At 36.5% G+C, this 23,687-nt stretch overlaps 1 protein-coding gene across 3 annotated transcripts in view; it reads left to right on the top strand.

Moving 5' to 3' along the window:
* CFAP47 (cilia and flagella associated protein 47) overlaps positions 1 to 23,687 on the top strand; it is a 519,587-nt gene that overhangs the window by 262,864 nt on the left and 233,036 nt on the right. For all 3 annotated transcript variants that reach the window (XM_088028500.1, XM_088028501.1, XM_088028499.1), the window contains exon 40: positions 15,943 to 16,029. In XM_088028500.1, the coding sequence (XP_087884626.1) occupies positions 15,943 to 16,029 (87 nt within the window). The remainder of the gene's footprint in view (positions 1 to 15,942; positions 16,030 to 23,687) is intronic.

The following is a 23,687-nucleotide window of genomic DNA, read 5'->3' as shown; positions in this document are numbered from 1 at the left end:
CAGAAGATCAGCAAGAACAGCCAGCCAAGACCAAGTTTACCGATCAATGAGAACAGCAGAACTCCAGAGCTAGGGGAATACTGCATATAGAATCCATGGCTTTTTTACCATGATTCTTTAGTCTTTCAAAGTTAATTTTTTTTAACTTTTTTTTTATATTATTTCCCTTTCTCAACCAACATCTTATCCCTTTTTTAAAAAAACATTTTTATTTTTCATTTTTAGAGTCATACTCTATCCCTTCAGGTAGTTACCCTTATTTGTGGCATATATATATATATATATATATATATAAAGTTGTTCTCTCTTTAAAGTTTTGAGATACAGTTTCTTCTAAGAGATCAAAATATACCCTAAATCTCTAGTGTATGGCTTTGTTCTAGTCTCCTGCCTGATCACATTCTCTCCTTTTTTTTTCCTTTTTTTTTAAATCCTCTTCTTTCTTTTTTCAAACAAATTAACAAGTCCTTTTATAAAATTTTTTATACTTTTCATCTTTACAGTTATATTCCATTGCTTCATCATATCAACCCTTATTTTTGTACATATATAAGTTTTTCTTTCTTTAAAATTTTGAGAGGCACTTTCTTCTAACGGAGCAAAATACACCCAAAATCTAGTGTGTGGCACTGATCTATGCACCAGCCTGATCATATTTGATCATTTTCTGTTTTTTTGTTCTGTTTTTCTTTCATTTTATTCTGTTTTTGTTTGTTTTTATCTTTTTCTTCTTCTTTTTTTCTTTCTTTCCCTGTCTTTTCCCCAGGTTTCAGGTCTTTTCTGATTTGTTTAGAGTATATTTTCTGGGGACGTTGTGACCCTGTTAGCATTTTGTTCTCTCATTCATCTATTCTCCTCTGGACAAAATGACAAGATGGAAAAAAATCACCTCAACAAAAAGAACAAGAGGTAGTACCGACTGCCAGGGACCTACTCAATATGGACATTAGTACAATATCGGACCTAGAGTTCACAATGATGATTTTAAAGATACTAGCTGGGCTTGAAAAAAGCATGAAATTTATTAGAGAAACCCTCTCTGGAGAAATAAAAGAACTAAAAGCTAACCAAGTCGAAATCAAAAAGGCTATTAATGAGGTGCAATCAAAAATGGGGGTGCTAACTGCTAGAATAAATAAGACAGAAGAGAGAATCAGTGATTTAGAAGACCAAATGATGGAAAATAAAGAAGCTGAGAAAAAGAGAGAAACAACTACTGGATCACGAGGGCAGAAATCGAGAGATAAGCAATACCATAAGATGAAACAACATTAGAATAATTGGGATCCCAGAAGAAGAAGAAAGAGAGAGAGGGGCAGAAGGTACATTGGAGCAAATTATAGCAGAGAACTTCCCTAATGTGGGGAAGGAAACAGGCATCAAAATCCAGGAGGCACAGAGAACCCCTCTCAAAATCAATAAAAACAGGTCAACACCCCAACATCTAATAGTAAAACTTATGAATCTCAGAGACAGAAAATCCTGAAAGCAGCTCAGGAGAAGAGATATGTAACCTACAATGGTAGAAACATTAGATTGGCAACAGATCTATCCATAGAGACCTGGCAGTTCAGAAAGGACTGGCATGATATATTCAGAGCACTAAACGAGAAAAACATGCAGCCAAGAATACTATATCCAGCTAGGCTGTCATTGAAAATAGAGGAGAGATAAAAAGCTTTCAAGACAACAAAAACTAAAGGAATTTGCAAACATGAAACCATCACTGCAAGAAATATTGAAAGGGGTCCTCTAAGCAAAGAGAGAGCCTAAAAGCAGCATAGACCAAAAGTAACACAGACAATATACAGTAACAGTCACCTTACAGGCAATACAATGGTGCTAAATTCATATCTTTCAATAGTTACCCTGAATGTAAATGGACTAAATGCCCCAATCAAAAGACACAGGCTATCAGATTGAATTAAAAAACAAGACCCATCAATATGCTGTCAGCCAAAGACTCATTTTAGACCTAAAGACACCCCCAGATTGAAAGTGAGGGCGTGGAAAACCATTTACCATGCTAATGGACACCAAAAGAAGGCTGGGGTGGCAATCCTTATATCAGACAAATTAGATTTTAAACCAAAGACTCTAATAAGAGATGAAGAAGGACACTATATCCTACTTCAAGGGTCTATCCAACAAGAAGATCTAACAATTGTAAATATCTATGCCCCTAACATGGGAGCAGCCAATTGTATAAGGCAATTAATAACAAAAGCAATGAAACACATTGACAACAATACAATAATAGTGGGGGACTTTAACACCCCCCCTGACTGAAATGGACAGATCATCTAAGCAAAAGATTAACAAGGAAATAAAGGCTTTAAATGACACACTGGACCAAATGGATTTCACAGACAGATTCAGAATATTCCATCCCAAAGCAACAGAATACACATTCTTCTCTAGTGCCCATGGAACAGTCTCCAGAATAGATCACATCCTAGGTCACAAATCAGGTCTCAACCGGTACCAAAAGTTTGGGATTATTCCCTGCATATTTTCAGACCACAATGCTTTGAAACTAGAACTCAATCACAAGAGGAAAGTCGGAAAGAACTGAAATACATGGAGGCTAAAGATCATCCTACTAAAGAATGAATGGGTCAACCAGGAAATTAAAGAAGAATTAAAAAAATTCATGGAAACCAATGAAAATGAAAACACAACTGTTCAAAATCTTCGAGATGCAGCAAAGGCAGTCCTAAGAGGAAAGTATATAGCAATACAAGCCTTTCTCAAGAAACAAGAAAGGTCTCAAATACACAACCTAACCCTACACCTAAAGGAGCTAGAGAAAAAACAGCAACTAAAGCCTAAACCCAGCAGGAGAAGAGAAATAATAAAGATCAGAGCAGAAATTAATGAACTAGAAAGCAAAAGAACAGTAGAACAGATCAATGAAACTAGGAGCTGGTTCTTTGAAAGAATTAACAAGATTGATAAACCCCTGGCCAGACTTATCAAAAAGAAAAGAGAAAGGACCCAAATCAACAAAATCATGAATGAAAGAGGAGAGATCACAGCCAACACCCAAGAAATACAAACAATTTTAAGAACATACTATGAGCAACTGTATGCCAGCAAATTAGATAACCTGGAAGAAATGGATGCATCCTAGAGATGTATCAACTACCAAAACTGAACCAGGAAGAAATAGAAAACCTGAACAGACCCATAACCACTAAGGAAATTGAAGCAGTCATCAAAAATCTCCCAACAAACAAAAGCCCATGGCCAGATGGCTTCCCAAGGGAATTCTACCAAACATTTAAAGAAGAATTAATACCTATTCTCCTGAAACTGTTCCAAAAAATAGAAATGGAAGGAAAACTTCCAAACTCGTTTTATGAGGCCACCATTACCTTGATCCCTAAACCAGACAAAGACTCCATCAAAAAGGAGAATTACAGACCAATATCCTTGATGAACATGGATCCAAAAATTCTCACTAAAATACTAGCCAATAGGATCCAACAGTACATTAAAAGGATTCTTCACCACGACCAAGTGGGATTTATCCCTGGGCTGCCAGGCTGGTTCAACATCCACAAATCAATCAACGTGATACAATACATTAACAAAAGAAAGAACAAGAATCATATGATCCTCTCAATAGATGCAGAAAAAGCATTTGACAAAGTACAGCATCCTTTCTTGATGAAAACTCTTCAGAGTATAGGGATAGAGGGTACATACCTCAATATCATAAAAGCCATCAATGAAAAACCTACAGCAAATATCATTCTCAATGGAGAAAAACTGAGAGCTTTACCCCTAAGGCCAGGCACACGGCAAGGTTGTCCGCTATCACCACTGCTATTCAACATAGTATTAGAAGTCTTAGCCACAGCAATCAGACAACAAAAAGAAATCAAAGGCATCCAAATTGGCAAAATAGAAGTCAAACTCTCACTGTTTGCAGATGGTATGATACTTTATGTGGAAAACCCAAAGGACTCCACCCCAAAACTGCTAGAACTCATACAGGAATTCAGTAAAGGGGCAGGATATAAAATCAATGCACAGAAATCAGTGGCATTCCTATACACCAACAACAAGACAGAAGAAAGAGAAATTAAGGAGTCGATCCCATTACAATTGCACCCAAAAACATAAGATACCTAGGAATAAATCTAACCAAAGAGGCAAAGGATCTGTACTCAGGAAACTATAAAATACTCATGAAAGATATTGAGGAAGACACAAAGAAATGGAAAAACATTCCATGCTCATGGATTGGAAGAAGAAATATTGTGAAGATGTCAATGCTACCTAGAACAATCTACACATTTAATGCAATCCCCACCAAAATACCATCTACTTTTTTCAAGGAAATGGAACAAATAATCCTAAAATTTGTATGGAACGAGAAAAGACCCCGAATAGCCAGAGGAATGTTGAAAAAGAAAAGCAAAGCTGCTGACATCACAATTCCGGACCTCCAGCTCTATTACAAAGCTGTCATCATCAAGACAGTATTGTACTGGCACAAAAACAGACATATAGATCAATGGAACAGAATATTTTGAGAGCCCAAAAATGGACCCTCAACTCTATGGTCAACTCATCTTCGACAAAGCAGGAAAGAATGTCCAATGGAAAAAAGACAGTCTCTTCAACAAATGGTGTTGGGAAAACTGGACAGCCACATGCAGAAGAATGAAACTGGACCATTTCCTTACACCACACACAAAAATAGACTCCAAATGGTTGAAAGACCTAAACGTGAGAGAAGAGTCCATCAAAATCCTAAAGGAGAACACAGGCAGCAACCTCTTCGACCTTAGCCGCAGCAACTTCTTCCTAGAAACATCGCCAAAGGCAAGGGAAGCAAGGGCAAAAATGAACTATTGGGATTTCATCAAGATAAAAAGCTTTTGCACAGCAAAAGAAACAGTCCACAAAACCAAAAGACAACTGACAGAATGGGAAAAGATATTTGCAAATGACATATCAGATAAAGGGCTACTATCCAAAATCTATAAAGAACTTATCAAGCTCAACACCCAAAGAACAGATAATCCAATCAAGAAATGGGCAGAAGACAGGAACAGACAGTTTTCCAAAGAAGACATCCAAATGGCCAACAGACATATGAAAAAGTGCTCCACATCGCTCGGCATCAGGGAAATCCAAATCAAAACCTCAATGAGATTCGACCTCACACCCGTCAGAATGGCTAAAATTAACAAGTCAGGAAAGGACAGATGGCGGGGATGCAGAGAAAGGGGAACCCTCCTACACTGTTGGTGGGAATGCAAGCTGGTGCAACCACTCTGGAAAACAGTATGGAGGTTCCTCAAAATGTTGAAAATAGAGCTACCATATGACCCAGCAATTGCACTACTGGGTATTTACCCCAAAGATACAAATGTAGGGATCCGAAGGGGTGCGTGCACCCCAATGTTTTTAGTAGCAATGTCCACAATAGCCAAACTGTGGAAGGAGCCAAGATGTCCATCCACAAATGAATGGAAAAGGAAGATGTGGCATGCATATGTGTGTGTGTGTGTGTGTGTGTGTGTGTGTGTGTGTGTGTGTGTGTAATGGAATATTATGCAGCCATCAAAAGGAATGAGATCTTGCCATTTGCAATGATGTGGATGGAACTGGAGGGTGTTATGCTGAGTGAAATAAGTCAATCAGAGATGGACATGTATCATATGACCTCATTGATAGGAGGAATTCTTAATCTCAGGAAACAAACTGAGGGTTGCTACAGTGTGGTGGGAGGGAAGGGGTGGCTGGGTGATAGACATTGCGGAGTGTAAGTGCTATGGTGAGCTCTGTGAATTGTGCAAGACTTTTGAATCACAGTCTGTACCTTTGAAACAAATAATGCAATATATGTTAAGAAAAAAAAGAAGATAGCAGGAGGGGAAGAATGAAGGGGGTGAAATCGGAGGGGGAGATGAACCATGAGAGACAATGGACTCTGAAAAACAAACTGAGGGTTCTAGAGGTGAGGGGGGTGGGAGGATGGGTTAGCCTGGTGATGGGTATTGGGGAGGGCACGTTCTTTGGAGAGGGCACATTCTTCATGGAGCACTGGGTGTTATGCACAAACAATGAATCATGAACAGTACATCAAAAACTAATGATGTAATGTATCGTGATTAACATAACACTAAAATTTTAAAAAAATATATTTTCCCCAAAATTATATGCAGTGCATTTACCAGATCTGATCACTTTTTAATAAAAATTTAACACTACTTTTAACAAAAATGGCAACCCAACCGAGATTTAACAGAGACAGGATTCACCCACATGCCTGTGTCTACCTGATTAGTGGTTGTCAAATTCCTTTTTTGCAGAATGCAACTATTTCTTGCTATATAATGCTTTTTCATATGTTATAAGATTTGATTTCCTAGTATTTTGTTGAAAGATTTTACACTTAGAATCATAGGGTTTAATGGTGTCATTCCCTTTTCTAGTGATGACTGTATCTTTTTTTTGTGTCTTTAATACTACCCTCCAAGAATGATTTGGGAACTGATCCCTTCTATTCTGTTTTTTTGGAAGGGTTTGTGAAGTATTGGTATTAATTCTTTTAATCTTCATAAGAATTCACAACTAAAGCCATCTGGGTCTGAGCTTTGCTTTATGGGAAGTTTATTTCATTACTAGTTCTCTCTTTATTTGTTATAGGCCTAATCAGATATTTATTTCTTCTTTTAATCAGTCTTGATAGTTTGTGCCATTCTAGGAATTTGTACATTTCCTCCACATTATCTCATTTGTTGGCATAGACGTTTTCATAGTATTCTCTCAGAATCCTTTCATCTTCTTTCCTTTGTTCTTGATCAGTCTAGGGAAACATTTGTCAGTGTTATTGGTCTTTTCAAAGAACATTTCTTCTGGTTTTCCTGATTTTCTCTATTATTTATTGAGGTAGAATTGACATATAAAGAAACTGCGGATGTTTAATGTATACAATTTGATGAGTTTGGACATACGCATGCAACCATAATACTATCACCACAATTAAGGTAATATACATATCTGTCACTTACAAAAGTTTCCTTGTGTTACTTTTTTTTTTTTTTTTGGTGGTAAGAATATTTAACATGAGACTTACCCTCTTAACACTCTTAACAGATGTTTAAGTGCACAGTACCATGTTGTTAACTCTGTTGTATATCACATCTCTAGGCCTTATTCATCTTGCATAACTGAAACTTTTTATAAACAGCTCTCCATTTCATCCTAGTACCAATTGCTAGCAACCATCATTCTCTTCTCTGCCTTTGGAGTTTGACTATTTTAGATACCTCATGTAAATGGAATCATGTAGTATTTGTCCTTCTGAGACTCGCTTATTTCACTTAGCATAATGTCCCCAAGTTTCGAACATGTTGTCACATATTGCAGGATTTCCTTCTTTTTTAAAGCTGACTAGTCTTCCACTGTAATATATACACACACCACGTTTTCTTTACTCATTTGTCTGTTGATGGACGTTTGGGTTCTTTGGATTGTTTCCATATCTTGGCTATTGTGAACAATACTGCAATGAGCATGAGAGTAAAGATATCTTTTTGAGACCCAGATTTCAGTTTTATTGGATAAATACCCAGAAGTTGAAGTGCTGGACCACATGATAGTTCTACTTTTAGTTTTTTGAGGAAACTCCCTACTGTTTTCCATAGTGGTTGCACCATTTTACATTCCCACCAACAGCATGCCAGTGTTCCCTTTTCTCTAGATACTCACCAACATTGTTATATTTTGTTTGTTTTGGTTTTTGTGTTTTTTATAATAGCCATTCTGACAGTTATGAGGTGATATCTCACTGTGTTTTTGAAATGCATTTCCCTGATGAGTATGGATGTTCAACATGTTTTCATATACATGTTGGCCATCTATATGTCTTTTTTGGAAAAATGTCTATTCATATCCTCTGCCCATTTTTTAACTGGATTGTTTTTTTGCTTTTGAGTTGTATGAGTTCTTTATAAATTTTGGATATTAGTCTTTTATCAGATATATGATTTGCAAATGTTTTCTATTCAGTAGGTTACCTTTTCATTTTTATGTTACTCTTATATAGCTCTATTCCATTTCCCCCTTTTTTGTAGTATTTTTGTCAGACATATTATGTCAATGGTGTTAAAATAATCAGTAATGTTACTAACATTTCTGGGTATTTTTTTTTATTTTGTGTAATTTTTAAGATTTTAAGAGAGCTGAGAGAAGAAAGGACAGTGTATTAGTTTGCTATGGCTCCCATAACAAAATACCACAGACCGGTGGTTTAAACAACAGAAACTTATTTTCTCACAGTTCTGGAGGCTAGAAGTACAAGATCAAAGTATTGGCAGATTGGGTTTCTTCTGAGGCCTCTCTCCTTGGCTTGCAGATGGCCACCTTCTTGCTGTGCCCTCACATGATCTCTTTTCTCTATGTGCACATCCCTGGAGTCTCTGTGTGTCCACATGCCCTCTTGTAAGAACACCAGTCAGAATGTATTAGGGCCCACTCTAATGGCCACATTTTAAACTAGTTGCCTTTTTAAAGGCCCTGTTTCCAAAGGCAGTCACATTGTGAGTGTACTAGGGGTTAGGGCTTTAACATATGAATTTGAGGGAGGACACAATTCAGCCCATAATAGAAAGTACACGTTTATAGTTTTCATTATGTTAGCCTGCTTATTTATCATTTCTGGTTTATTTGTTTCTATGGATTCACATTATCTTCTGGAATAACTTCCATGGCTCAATTCAGCTTCGCTGCCCCACACCTCAGTTTTTCTTTTATTTTCTCTCTGTCTTCTCCTTCCAACAATTGTATTACACATGTGTTGGTGCGTTTAATGGTGCACCATATATGTATGAGACTCTGTTCATTTTTCTTTATTCTATTTTCTGTCTGTTCTTCAGATTGCATTATTTCTATCAATCTTCAATTTGTTAATTCTTTTTTTTCTGCCAGTTCAGATCTACTGTTGAGCCCCCCTAGTGATGATGATTTTTATATTTGTTTTTGTAGTTTCCAACTCCAAAATTTTTATTTGGTTCTCTTTTTAATTTCAGTCTCTTTTGATATTCTCTATGTGATGTTACATTGTCATCATAGCTTCCTTTACTTCTTTAGTCATACTTTCCTTAGTTTTTGAAGTCATGGATAACAGCAATTTGGAATTAGTATTCTGTTAAATCTAATAACTGGTCACTTTAACATGCTTTTCCATGGCCCACTTCTTTTCATGTTTCACCATTTTTAAGGTTGAAAGCTAGACATTTTAGAATATATATTTTGTAGCAGCTGAATACTGGTCCCATCTCCCCCAGGATCATTAATGGTATTGGTTAATTTTTTAACTGATTAGATAGCTCATTTTAGTAATAGCTACCTCCTCCCCACAAAAGACTCCACACACAAAGTGTGAAGCCTCTGATGTTACTTCTCAGGGGACATAGCCTTGGGCATGCCCACAGTCAATCTGGGATGAGAGTGGCTTTGGTGGGACTACTTTTGACTATCTCTTTCCACACCCACAGCCAGATATTAGATTCTGCTGATTCCAGTTGTATAGGAGGCATAAATTGCTCCTCAGACCAATTCAATCAAATGTAGGCTCCTTTGAAGTGATAGTTCCTTAGGTCAATATTTGAGATTTATTCTGTCCCCACAAAGGATCCTCCCAGCTGTCCCTTTCCCCTGTTTTTACTACCAAATTAGCAGGCCTAGTTTGGTAGTATCTGTATCTCCAGTGAATCTACCTATCTACTCCCAATTGCCTTTCACCACAATCTGCACTATTTTTCATTGATCCCTTGGCTTGATCTTCTTCATACTTCATTGAAAATGAAATCAGTTCCTTTGAGAAGAGATTAAGAGCTGTTTTAAGCCCAGCTATCTTCTCCCTCCAGGCGAAATCTCGGAACCATGGCTCTGTAACTGGGGGTGGGGATAGTGTTGCATTTTTCTCTGCCAACCACCTGCACGTTAGGAGTTAAGTGCGAGAAGAGATAGGGGACCATAGCTTTAGGTCTACTTGGCTTGCTTCTGCCAGCACTGAGCAACCATTTTAAAGCTAAGGCAAGGACAATTTCACACCCATGTAGAGCCTCTGTCCTGTGAGTGGTTGCTGGACAGAAGAGGGCCCCCCCCCCCCACCGCTCCTCTCAGCTGCACTTGCCCAAAACTTAGCTTCAGCAGCATGTACTGGGGGCAGGATGAGAAATGTTGATGTCCTACCCCTCCCAGAAAAGTAGCTCTCTAACTGGGAACTGGGTAAGTTGAGAGCCTTGTATTCTTAGCTGTGCCAATGAGGAGTAGGGTTTCTGTCTTACTGAGTGGGGAAGGAAGAGGGAGTGAAGGGGTCTTGGTTCAGACGCCACCGATTACAGCCTTTCTTACTGAATAGATTTTTCTTCATTTGCTCTATGCCCTTAAGATAATTTCCAGAGAATCAAAATAGTTGATTTTTACAACTTATACTCATTTTCCTGGAGGAGTGAGTCTATGGAGCTCTCATGTTTTCATGCTGGAATGTTTGCTTTAACTTCTGTTTTGCCCATTATTACTATAAACACTCCAGGTCTCTGTTACCCTTTGCATGGTATGTCTTTCTTGACCTTTTGCTCCTGGTCTGTTTGTGTCTTTGAACTAATGTTTATATTTTTTTCTAATCTGTTTGTATTCCTTTTGTCAACCTCTGCCTTTTGATTGGAGTATTTAATCCATTTAAAGTTTATGTCATCTTTGATACAGTAGGATTTATATCTACCATTTGGGTACCTGTTTTCTATGTCTTATGTCTTCATGCCTTTATTTCTCCATTACTTCTTGGTTTTGTATTGTATATTTATTTTTAGTGTAAATTTTTTATTTCTTCTTCTATCTTCTACCTTATTTTTCTTATTTTCTTAGTTACCCTGAAGATTATAATTAGCATCCTAACTTAATGTAGCTCAAATTAATACCAACTTAATTTCAATATAATTCAGAAATTTTGCTGAAATATATCGCCTTTTCATAGCCCCTTGTTAGTGCTATTCCTGTTATACCCATTACATCTTTACACATTATAAGCCCCTAAATCAGTTTTATATTTATTGTCTCACACTCTTTTCATTAAAATCAGAAAGCAGAATTTAAAAGATTGCACAGAAAATACATATATATGTATATAAAAAATATATATATAATATATAAAAATATATAAAATACATATATGTGTGTGTGTATATATATATATATATATATATATATATATATAGTGCTGGTGCTTTTTATTTCTTGTGGTTTTGAGTTAATTTCTAGTGTCCTTTTATTTCAGCCTGTAGGACTCCCATTAGTATTTCTTTTTTTTTTTTTAAGATTTTATTTTATTTATTTGACAGAGAGAGAGATAGTGAAAGCAGGAACACAAGCAGGGGGAGTGGGAGAGGGAGAAGCAGGCTTCCCTCCAAGCAGGGAGCCCGATGCGGGACTCGATCCCAGGACCCTGGGATCATGACCCTAGCCAAAGGCAGATGGTTACCGACTGAGCCACCCAGGTGCCCCACCCATTAGTATTTCTTGTAGGGCAGTTCTGCTAGCAATGAATCTTTTTCAGTTTTTCTTTACTTGTTAATTTCTCCTTCATTTTTGAAGGACAGTTTTGCTGTATACAGTAGTCTTTCTTGACAGCCTTCTTTCAGCACACTGACTGTATCATCCCATTGCCTTCTGTCCTCTAGGGTTTCAGATGGGAATTCAACTGTTTAATTTTACTATGGAGCAACATAGGTGTTGAGTCAATTTTGTCTTGCTGCTTACCGTGCCTTGGCTTACTGAGAGTTTGACTATTATTTTCTAGTTTTGGATTGCCTTGGGTTTATTCTGAATAACATTTTTTAGACTTCTTGGATGTGTAAATTAATATTTCTCTCCAAACTTGGGAATTTTTCATCATTTATTTCTTTGCATTTTCTTTCTGCCTCTTTCTTTCTTATCTTTTCAGGATTCTGATTAGGCTTGTGTTTGTATGCTTAATGGTGTCTCACAGGTTTCTGAGGCTGTGTTAATTTATTTTCTCTTTCTGTTCTTTAGAGATAATCATTTTATCTGGCCCATTGTCAGGTACACTGGTTCTTTCTTTTGCCACTGCAAACCTGCTGTTTAGTCCCTCTAGTGATTTTTTATTTCAGATACCGTACTTTTTAAGTCCAAAATTTATAATTGGTTCTTTTGAATGATTTCTCTCCTTGTTAGTATTCTTTATTTGGTGGGACATCTTTGTCTCTCATAGACAGGGTTGAAGCCTTTCACATAGTTTAGGGATCTAGCAAGCTACTTCAACCCCTCATATAGGCCTCTTGTTCCCCAGATCTTCCTTTGATGTTTTGGCAAGCTCTTGTTTGATCCAACTTGCTGTAGGAACCTCAGGTACAATTGCTACTGATTGTTTTCAGCAAACATCCTGGATATTGCTGTTTTCCTTTGAGTCAGGTCAGTAAAGACAACACCTTGCAAACTGAATTTTTCTAGGGAGCTGTGAGACAGATGAAAAAGTAACAATACTCAGGGATGGGACTTTTTTTTGATGAGCTCCAGTCTCGGTCTATGCCCTCATGTGGCTGTAAGTCTGCCAGATTTTACAAATACCTGAGTTGCAAGGCTGCTGGTTTTCAAGGCTACTACAGAGCAGTGAAAAGATGGGAATTACAACATAACAAAAGTTACAAGGCCACAAACTCTGCTGTTCTTATCATCAAGGTGTGTTTTTTTTTTTTTAATAAACACTACTCAAATTGTTGCAAGCCTTTCACTAATTAACCAGTGCTCTGAAAAAGTTAATTTTTACAGTCTTTTCCAGTGTTTTTATTGCTTTTATAAGGTAGTGAATGTGTGATGGTTCTAACTCTGCTATTTCTTGCCTTTCTTTGTCTGGTAGTCTGGTTTCATTATTTGAAAAATAGTTTTTGTTTTAGATCAGACTCTTCCTTCTCAAAGTATGGTCCTTGAATCAGCAAAATCAGCATCACCTGGGAGCTTGTTGGACAGAGTGTCAGGCCCACCCCAATCCATTTGAGTCAGAATCTGCATTTAACATCTCCAGAGGATTTTTTTTGTACATTAATGTTAGAGCATTGCTGGTCTAAGCCAAGATTTTTCAAAGTTTAATCCATATATAAGCTATTTAAAAAGCATCTGGAGAGCTTGTTTTAAATAGAGGCTCCTGGAACCCTTGCCAGACTTAACTAAGTCAGAATTCATGCAAATAGAGCTTGGAAATGTGCATTTTGACCAAGCACTGCAGATGTTTTTAATACACACTGAAGTGTGAAAACCGCCAATTTAGAAGCTACAGTAATGAAATAGGACTTTTTTCCATTTTAATGGCAGTTTGTATTTCATTTTTGTAGTTAATATTTCTCTTTTAAGGAGGACATCTTCAGTGTAATTAAGCAGGGACTTTTCAAATGCTATTTTATCTCAAAATGGTACATGCACCGTATACAAAAAAATCTAATATTTACTTTATTGGTTTAGTCTTTTTATTTGTGTGTAAAATTGTATTATCCTTGTGACTATTTTTTAGCCAGAACAAATTATGACCCATATAAATTGCCCTGAAGATTCACCTTGGATTTAAAGAAATATAAAGAAACATAGTAAATTTTTTCTGCCTCATAATTTTATGAGATTTGAATGAGAATTTAGTGCCTTAATTTAAATTAAAATTACCCTCTAGAGAGGAATTCTTCCTACATTTGCCTAACTATAACTTTAAAATGATATAAGCAAATCTGGTAGTCTGATACATGTCTCACATAGTTCATTGTTTACATTTTCCTACAGTTAATTTTCTTTGTTTAAAAATTTTTAGTATTTAGTATTAATATAATTCCTTACAATCCTTGTATGAAACTATCAGAACTACCAACTTAAAATAAAAGGACAGAAAGTGACATTAGCTTTGTCAGTGAGCAAGAATTCCTGTCCCCTTTAAGGGTCCTTCTAGCTGGACAGTGAATCACATTGATGTGAAACAGATTAACAGGAGAAAATCAAATTTAATAGTGTAAGTATGAGAAATCCACCCAGACAAGGAAATTCCAAAGACAGCCAAATGAGGTATATATGTCATACTGAACTAAGGAGAAGGGGATAGGAGTCTGGGAATTTAGAGGAAAGGAATGCAGCTCACAGGGGGAGAAGAAAAGCAGATGTTTGGTAATTAGACATTTGCTCTGCCCTAGAGATGGGTCATTCAGATAAAATTTATTTCTGCTAATAACCCTTATTCTGGGAAAGACCCCCAATTTAGATTCTTCTTTATAATTAAGGGAAAGGGAGAAGTTTTTTTGAGCCCACAGGGTTTTGATTGCCTTCAGCTTAAAATAATCTGCACACCAAAGTGGGACATTTTGGGAGCAGAGGCTATCCTGAACCCCTTCAACGTTGAAACGTTAGGATGTATGAATGTGTTACATTTTAGTTTTGTATGCAGTTGTATGTGTGTTTGTATGTGTGTTTCTGTTTCAATACTAAAACATTTTATTTTTATTATTGATCTATTTATTGTAAAGCTCATATTATGAGCTTAATAACTGTTATATAATAAAGATTTATTTTTTTAATTTAATAAAGATTTATTTTAATAAATTGTTGGGAAGGAAGCAATTTGCTCTTCAAGGTCGTTCTAGCTGAACTAAGAATCTAATTAGCTGAGACAGATTAACAGGAGAAAATCAAATTTAGTTTCTTACATAAGGGGAATTCACACACATGTGAAATTCCAAAGACAGTGAGTCAACATGAGACTTATATGAGCTAAGAAGAGAGGAGTGTGAGGATACAAAGGGGAGGAAGACCATTAGCAAGAAAGTGAGAGGAGATGTCTGGAAAACAGAGATTGTCCTATTCAGATATTTTTCTTAGCTAAAGAGGAATCTCTGTTAATAGCTTTTTTCCTGGTACAGGATCTGTTTTCCAATGAAAATGTAGTAAGTTGAGAGGAAGATGAAGAGCTTGACCTGAATCTGCTAGTTTTTGACTGCTTTTAACTCAAAATATTCTTCACACCAAAGTGGCCCATCTTGGTGCAGCCTGCATTTGGCCTACTACAAAATCAAGTTTGAATAAATCTGTTATTAATATTATACAGATTCTCTTCAACTCTACATATAGAATTAGGCATTCCTGACATGACTCTTCATGACATCTTTCATCCACATCTAGAGGATCATTTCCTCTTTCCTCCACTATAATGTGGGCAACCTAAGGCAGAGACGATAACAGATTCATGCTTGTATTTCCAGCACTTAGTCCCACCTATAACATATAATGGAGTCTCCATAACTGTTTCCTGAATGAATGAGCATTATCTTATAAGAAGGGCTGAACTGCTATGTAATTCCCGAAGATGGCATACTTACTAATGCACTGATTAGCTAGGTATCCATATCTCATGTCCAGTCCTGAAAGAAACATTCTCTTTTTTGAAAATAAGATTAGAAATTATGAAATGTATACAGCTCTGACAATACATTGAGACCAGTATATGATTTCATTGTTTCTAGAATATAATTGGGCAGTCATTTCTGTTCTAAATTTCCTTGCTGTAAGAATTTAGTATTGCCTTTCCATGTAATAGAATATTATTTTTTACATATTCCAGATCTTTCCTTTCCTTTTTTTTTTTTTTTAAGTAATCATTACACCCAGCATGTGGCTTGAACTCACAAACCTGAGATCAAGGGTTGCATGCTCTTTCAACTGAACCAGCCAGGCGGCCTGATCTTTCCCTTTTTGAAAACATATATGTTTTGAGATGCAGAATGAGAACACGTGGATTTTTAAACTGTAATTTATTCTGATTCTAATTATATTTTATGAATGATGGAAAAAAATTTAAAAGAATGTTTTGTGGTCATTTGAATTTTGTTATAGTAGAATTCAAAATAATCCTTTTTTCATTTATTTTAGTGTCAGGTTGGTGGAATCCTCAACATTTATCTCTTTGCCATCTCAATTAACAGAATCTGGACGATTCATTAACCACATGAACCATGGGTAAATGTGAATATATTTTATGCTCATAATTTTCTCAGGAAAAATTCTAAGAAATTAGCATTCAGTTAAACTTGTTATTAATGCTACAGTAGTTTTCATTTATTTGAAATATTTAATTCATATTCTATATAAAATTTATATTATTCACAGTTGTTCTACTCTCTTATGTGTTGCTAGGCTATGTGCATGAAGACTGAATAAATATGCACTTGTTTAAATGCAGTGGATTCTCATTATTTGTGATAGTTATGTTCCATGAAATTGTGGCACTCAATGAATGAATACTGAACCATTATTCCTAGAAAAAATATATGTAATTACATAGATTATAACTGTGAATCCTAAAAACAACCCATCCTGGTAGATTCTGGTTTCTTCACATAGAAAAAATAAGGTTCTGTAGTGTTAAATGACTTGTATGAGGCTGACCCACTCAAAGGTGCCAACAAACCATTTCAAATTCTGCCCACCTGGCCCCAGAGGTGGAGCTTCTTGAACATTTGTACTTCTGTACTGCCTCCTACCATCTCCCTCCTCTGGTCATGGTCATCTACCTATGAGAACTGAAGCAGAAAGGCCCAGCGTTGCCTTGTTTGACCTTAGCTGGGAACTGTGTGACCACTGACTGGAACTTCTTGCCACTCTGCACATGTCCGCAAACAACAGGGGAAGCTCCATGAGTATGGATTTGGGGGTTACAAATCAATTTTAGTGAGGAGACAAATTTGCAAATAACCAGAATTTGTGGATAATGAGGATCAACTGTATTTAGACTTGTTCCACCTACATTATTAGGTCTGTATTTAGTTTAGAAAGAAACTTTGACTTCGGAATACAGAAGCAGAATTTTTAAAAGTTAGATTGTTTTATATTTCTGATCTATTTTAAACTATCGAATAACTATTTAATGTGAAAGAGAATAAAAACAACATTGACAACCTTAAAGAAAATCAGGCAGAAAGAAAATAATGCAAGCATGTATTAGTGAAATGCATGCATTTTTTTTATTATGTTATAGTAATCACCAAACATTACATCATTAGTTTTTGATGTAGTGTTCCATGATTCATTGTTTGTGTATAACACCCAGTGCTCCATTCGGTACGTGCCCTCTTTAATACCCATCACCAGGCTAACCCATCCCCCCACCCCCCTCCCCTCCAGAACCCTCAGTTTGTTTCTCAGAGTCCATAGTCTCTCATGGTTCGTCTTCCCCTCTGATTCCCCCCCTTCATTTTTCCAGACCTTTACGTCTGAAACAAATAATACATTATATGCAAGAATGCATGAATATGTTGACCGTTACTAAAACAACTATTTCATAGCTACCATGTTGTTAGTTTATTTTATACCTTTGTCTCTGTGTAATGATTGACAATGACAATGTCATCCTTTTAGATGCAAAATTGTATCAGGAGTCAAGGATTTGGCAATTTTGAAACCATAAGAATAACCAATGTTAAAGTCATGAGGAACTCTTAGTGATTTGTGCAGATCTTGCTAAGATTAAAAAGAATATAGTTTATTTTCCAAAAGTGAATTTCTATTTAAGCCAATAGTTTTATGAGATTATAAGGATTACATTTATTATGCTTGATTTCTTCATTGGTTGTTCTGTAAGAAAAAATGTTAAAGGAGCACACCATTTTTGTCTCACAGCATTTGTTTTATTGAATGCTAATTACATGCTTAACTAAGGCATTCGAAATCTTCCTTTTACATTTTGCTTTAATGAACAATAAAATAATGAATTAATACCTTGAGCAAAAAAGCATCATTATAGATACCATAAGAACAGAATATTATAGGTATTTTATGTTAATTTCTTTGTATTATGAAGTGCTGGTATTGCTAAAAACTCTTCAGTAAACACTTCTAAGTTTTTATCTTTTCAGTCCCTTGCTTCTTGATTAAGCAGCTGTCTGGCATGATAGATTTTTCCTGAATGTCCTTGAAATAATTTCTCCACATTAATTGCAAATAATTTATAATATCATATATTAAACTGGAGTCAGATGTCAAAGTAGTGCTATAGGTATCTGTGAGCCTAAGTAACTCAAAGTTGGATCAGCTTAATAAGCAGCAAAATTAAGCCTGCTTTCTCTCTTTTTTAAAAAGTTTTATTTATTTATTTTAGAGAGAGAAAGAGCATGAATGAATGGGGGAGGGGCAGAGGGAGAGGGAGAGAGAGAGAATCCCAAGCAGAAACCCCACTGAGCCCAGGGTGGGGCTCCATCTCATGACCCTGAGACCATGACCTGAGCTGAAATGAAGAGTCAGACGCTTAACTGACTGAGCTACCCAGGTGCTCCAAGTCTATTTTCTTAATTTGGAATGCAGTATAGGAATTCTATATCCCAAATTTTAACATGATTTTTCTCCCTATAATATTCTGGAATGGTTTTGATTAGATCCAAAGTGTCATAATTACTGAAGCTATAGTTAAAGATATCTTTTTAATGTTATGCTTCTCAAATATAAACCGTAATGGAAATAAGCAAGTATTAAGACATTTGTAATTTAATTTTGGTTGGAAAGGACACTTTGCAAGTACTCATCCAAATAATTGCCAACTCAGCATGCAGTACAGCTGAAGAAGCATGTCTATCATGGTCTCAAACATTATTGATCATTCTTTCTCCTATAGTCTCTTCCATTCATATTTATAATACTTTACTGTCTTGGTTCCTTGCTGAAGGCCTCCTTTGATAAAAGTAACAAAGATATAGTGATATTGAGTATTGGTCAGGGAGAACAGGATCCAACATAGAGTAGTTAGGCTTCTATAGATTAACTCTCCAAGAATGATTCAGAGCCGTTTGTTTAAAGGATTGAGGATTTACTCCTTTGCCCCTCTCTGAAGACTGTCTATCAGATCAAAGGTGAGAGTGGAACTTAAAAAGGCAAAGGCTACAGTTCCTCAAGGAAAAGAGATGGTCCCTGGTTTATCACGTCAGCACTGTTCTGGGCTGAATGCTGAGCCCCAAATTCATATGTTGGGTTGAAATAGAACAGTCTTAAGTTTACCCCAAAGGCTGTTTTTCTGACAGTTCTTAAGAACACTTACTATGGCTCTTTTTGGGAGTCCTGACTGCTTGTTGTGTAACACGTCCAGGCACCAGTTCATGTAGCAGGTAAATCTTTATTCACTTTCTCAAGGATCAACTAAAGTATCTAGAAGTCCAACAATCAAATCCACTTTATAGGCAGCAGAAAGGAGGAAGCACAGTAAGAGTGTGCCCTCTCTTTCTCTGTTAGGGCAACTTCCCAGAAATAGCACACAGCACTTCTGCTTATAGCCATTGGGCCAAATCTAGCTGGAAGGATGACTGGGAAACCACCCTTCTCCACATACACGTCACGATAAAATGAGGGTTTTGTCAGTAAGGAGGGAAGGGCCCATGGATACTGGGATAGGCAATCAACAGGTTCCCCCCTGAGGGGCCACAAAGGAAAGTTTTATTTCGACTAGCACAAAGTTATCTAGTATTTCATCAGTCTGGCTTCATTGGCATGGTGAGGCCTTTTGATCTTTAAGTATGTCTTAATAAAATAATACTTAGTAATGTTACACACCATTTTTCTTAAAGCTGCTCTTAATGTTTGTCTCGTATAGATTTCCAGATACAAATAAATTAAGAACATGCATTTTTAATCATGACCAAAATGGAAGTCTGGTGTAGTACCTCTATGATTAATAACTTTTGTATGTAATATGCCATACAATAAGCATTACACTGTCTCAATAACACCCATTCTGGTCTCTAGGTCTAATCAGCAAGATAACATAAGAGAACAAGAAAAGGTTAAAAAAAATGACTCCATAAACTATCAATCTCTTTTTAGAGCTCTTAACAAATATCCCTGTTTTATTCTTTTTAGGCATGTGGTAATGTTGTACTTCCCCAGTTGAAGTTATGTGTGAACATGTAACTTAATTGGCCAATGGCATATGAGGAAAAGTGCTAAATGTTTTCTCCAAGGGCTAGCTTTAAGATCCAGTGAACAATTTTTCTCGTTCCCTTTCCCTCATACAATTACTAAGGAAGTATATATAGAAATGGAGTTCCCTTCACCAAGGATCTTTGAGTGCATCCTCTCCACCTAGGGTGGACATGGAACATGAGCATGAAGTAGACTATTGTGCTAATCCACTGAGATATGGGGTGTTACTGCAGCATGACCTAGCATATGCTAACTGATACTCCTCCTCAGATCACTTCAATCAGTATCTCCCCAAATAACATTCTCTTCTCAAATGAGCAGTAAACTGCTGAAATTACCTTTCAGGTGGCATAAAAAAAGGTAAAGTTTCCTATTAAAATTTTTTTAAATGCCTCTATAAACTGCTCTTCTTAAGCAACAGACACATATAAAACAGCACACTTGAAACCACATGGATGATAAAACTTTATATTCATCACACATTTTACTTTACGGGAAAATGATCCATGAGCATAAGCAAGAGCAGTTAAGAACTTTTTATTCTAATTAAATCCAAAGGATTACCAGAAAGGATCAGGACAGGACACCGATTTTAGCCACACTTTAAAATTAAATGGTGGGTCAGCAGTGCTCAGAAATGAACACTATGTAAATAATTTCCTACAGTAATATGACTTGCTGTTTTTTCAGCAACATTGAATTATTTATCATTTAATAAATTCTTACTAAGTGGCCCCTCAGGCAGTGTTCTTAGTACCATAGAAATATCAAATAATTAAGTCATAGATCTGGTTCTCAAGGAGCCAACCATCAAGTAGAGAAGAAAAAGAAAATCTACACAAGTGGAGGCAATTGTACAGAGCAGAATGCATTCAGTAATGCATGTTGTACCAAAAAAAAAAAAAAAGTTCTGTGAGCTCACTGACAAGGAATGTCACTATCTAGATATAGAGATCTTCCTGGGCTTCTCCTTTCTCTTTTCTTTATGTATTTTCTTGGAGAATAGCTAATGAAAGTACCTTTTGAATAAATCACAGTTGCCTTATTCTCAAAGAGACCCTCAAACCCAGAAATATTGAGTTACCTACACTTTTTATGGTAAAGACGGGTAGAAAAAAAATGCAGACCTAGAAAGAGAAGACATTTAAAGAGAATAATGAGGTACTAAGCACTTTCTTCTCACACATATGCTATACTCTGCTGTTCTTTATCATATACAAATTGAGATCAGAAGTGTAAGATTTTGATGGCCTGAATCTAGAGCAGGGGAGAACTTTCTTATAAGTATAAAAGGAACTTGGGAAGAAGGAATTGCTGAAGCAGTGGAGGAGGGGACAGGCAAGGGGAAATACAAGACATATGCTTATGCATATGGATTATGGAAGAATGTGAATGAAAGTTGAAAAGGTGTTGAAGTGTTTATCCTTCTGCTTTGTCATTATTTCTTATAGACTTACTTTGTATGACAGACTATACCCTGTGAGCTTAGGGGCTTTGTCAGTTATCCTTATCTCCCAGAGTAGCTTGGCCCAGAGTAACCACCCAAATGAAAGAAGGCCCTGGTAGAGATATTTTTCTGAGTCTTGATTCTTGCTAACAACCCAGAAAAGCTGAATTCTGTATGGCCATGATTCTAAGATATTTCACTTTTACTACCCTGAATAATTGGTGGCACTTAGAATTAGGCAAATCTCCAAGGAACACAGAGCGAATCAGAAGCCAGATGTATGTACTAAGAGTCACAGTCTGCCATGATCCTCTGCTCTACATGGGAGCTTCATGTGTGTTTTTAATGTCATCACAGCCTTTGCCAGTCTGAGGAAGCCTGTTCTACTTCACAGAATAATGTTTTATAAATACTTAAAATAAGATGAAAGGGTTACAGGGTGTCTTTATCTTCCCAGGCTGTAATAACAAAATAACATCGAAAGAGTGGCCTAAACAACAGAAATTTATTTCCCCTGGCTCTGGAGGTTGAAAGTCCAAGGTCAAGGTGCAGGCAAGATAGTTTTCACTCGGAAGCCTCTTCTCTTGACTTGTAGGTGGCAGCCTTCTTGCTATGGGCTGACATGACCTCATTGTGCGTACATAGAGTGAGCTTCCTGTTGACTTTTCTCATTAGAACACTAATTCTGTTGTATCAGGACCCCACCCTTATGACCTCATTTAGCCTTAATTACCTTCTTATCGGGCCTGTCTCCAAATATAGTCATTTGGAGAATTGGGGCTTTAACATATTATTTTAACGGTGACACAATTCAGTCTACAGCACAGAGGAAACTCATACTCCAGCAGATAATAAAAATTTTTTGAAATCGTAGTATGTTAAAAGACATACTTCTTCATTAACAGAATACACAATAAAAGCTACTGGTGGACATAATAACTACCATACTTTAAAAGTAATTATGAATGTCAATAATAGCTTAAGATATGTACAAGAATTGAAATGTGATATAAACATACCCATGATTATTTGGTGACCAAGTCATATTAAGCTAATGCTACTGTGGTTTGGTTTAAATTGCTATTAAGAGTTAGTGGGAGTCAAGATGGACTTTTTCCCCATTTGAATTCACAGATCCACTCTGTCCTAGCTCTCCAGGTTGGCACACCTTGTTTTACAGACCTCTCAATTGCTCAGGAGCCAAAGAGGTACAAAAAATGGCAAAATCCCATTTTTACTGCCCTCCAGAGGGCCACTAGGTCCTTTTTTGAAGAAATCCTGGACACATGGAGGTTGGAGGGAATCTCAAAATTGATCCACTTATATTCCTTCCTGTGATGCATGAAAACTGGTCTTGAACCAGAAAATTCACTCTTTGATTTGGACACGGCTGTGAATGCTTGCCCAAGAGTAGCTTCAGTGAAGGCTTATAATAAAGATCTCCCCTCTCTACTGGAAAAGGTTTGAGTAGGAAGTCATTCTCGGGGCTGATTTATTGAAGCTCTGAATAGAACCAGTTCAATGTCATTTTGGTCATTTTAGTTTGAAAAGAGCTTCCTATCACTCCTGCAGAGAAAAACAGAAATGTCATCCCTTCACACCTCATAGGTAGGTTTCACTCCCTGACTTTAGCCCACTACTAAATTAGTAAAAGATATTCCCTTGCTGGATCAACAGTATTTTGTGTAATTTTAGCCTCTTTTGATGCTATTTCTTCTTTAAGACCAAGGGTTTAAAAATGCTCCCTCTGCCATAGCTTCCACAATGATTGGTGAGCATTTAGGAAAATGATATAGACTTGAGGTGCAGGGAGTAACCAAAAGGTAGAGTGGGTTTTCTGTTCTGTCTTTGGATCTGCAAGATACTGGTTTTATAAACAAGTTGGGTTTAGCACTGAATTTCTAGACTCAAGAACATTGATCAGGGAAAATAGAATTTACCTGAACCAAATTATTTAATTAAATTATTTTCTGATGTCTCTGAATTAATCATGATAATCACCAGTTATATGGGCAAGGTAATAACATTTCTAAGTCTGCAATTTTTTTCTATACATCTTTACCATAAATAGTACAGGTAACTCAATTTTTGTGGGTTTGTGAGTCTCCTTTGAGGAAACGGCAACTCTGATTTATTCAAAAGGCACTTTCATTAGCTATTCTTCAAGAAAATATGTAAAGAAAAGAAAAAGGAGATGAAGCCCAAATTGCTCTGCTTTTCTATTCATTATGAAAAAAAATGGCTGAAGGGCTGGAGATTGCGAGTA

This window comes from Eumetopias jubatus, unplaced genomic scaffold, assembly GCF_037043125.1.
Source record: "Eumetopias jubatus isolate StellerSeaLion01/CBP00866 unplaced genomic scaffold, mEumJub1_p1.0 scaffold_11, whole genome shotgun sequence".
Classification (NCBI taxonomy): Eukaryota; Metazoa; Chordata; class Mammalia; order Carnivora; family Otariidae; genus Eumetopias; species Eumetopias jubatus.
The sequence above is the reverse complement of the archived record's forward strand: the minus strand, read 5'-3'. Positions and strand labels throughout refer to the sequence as shown.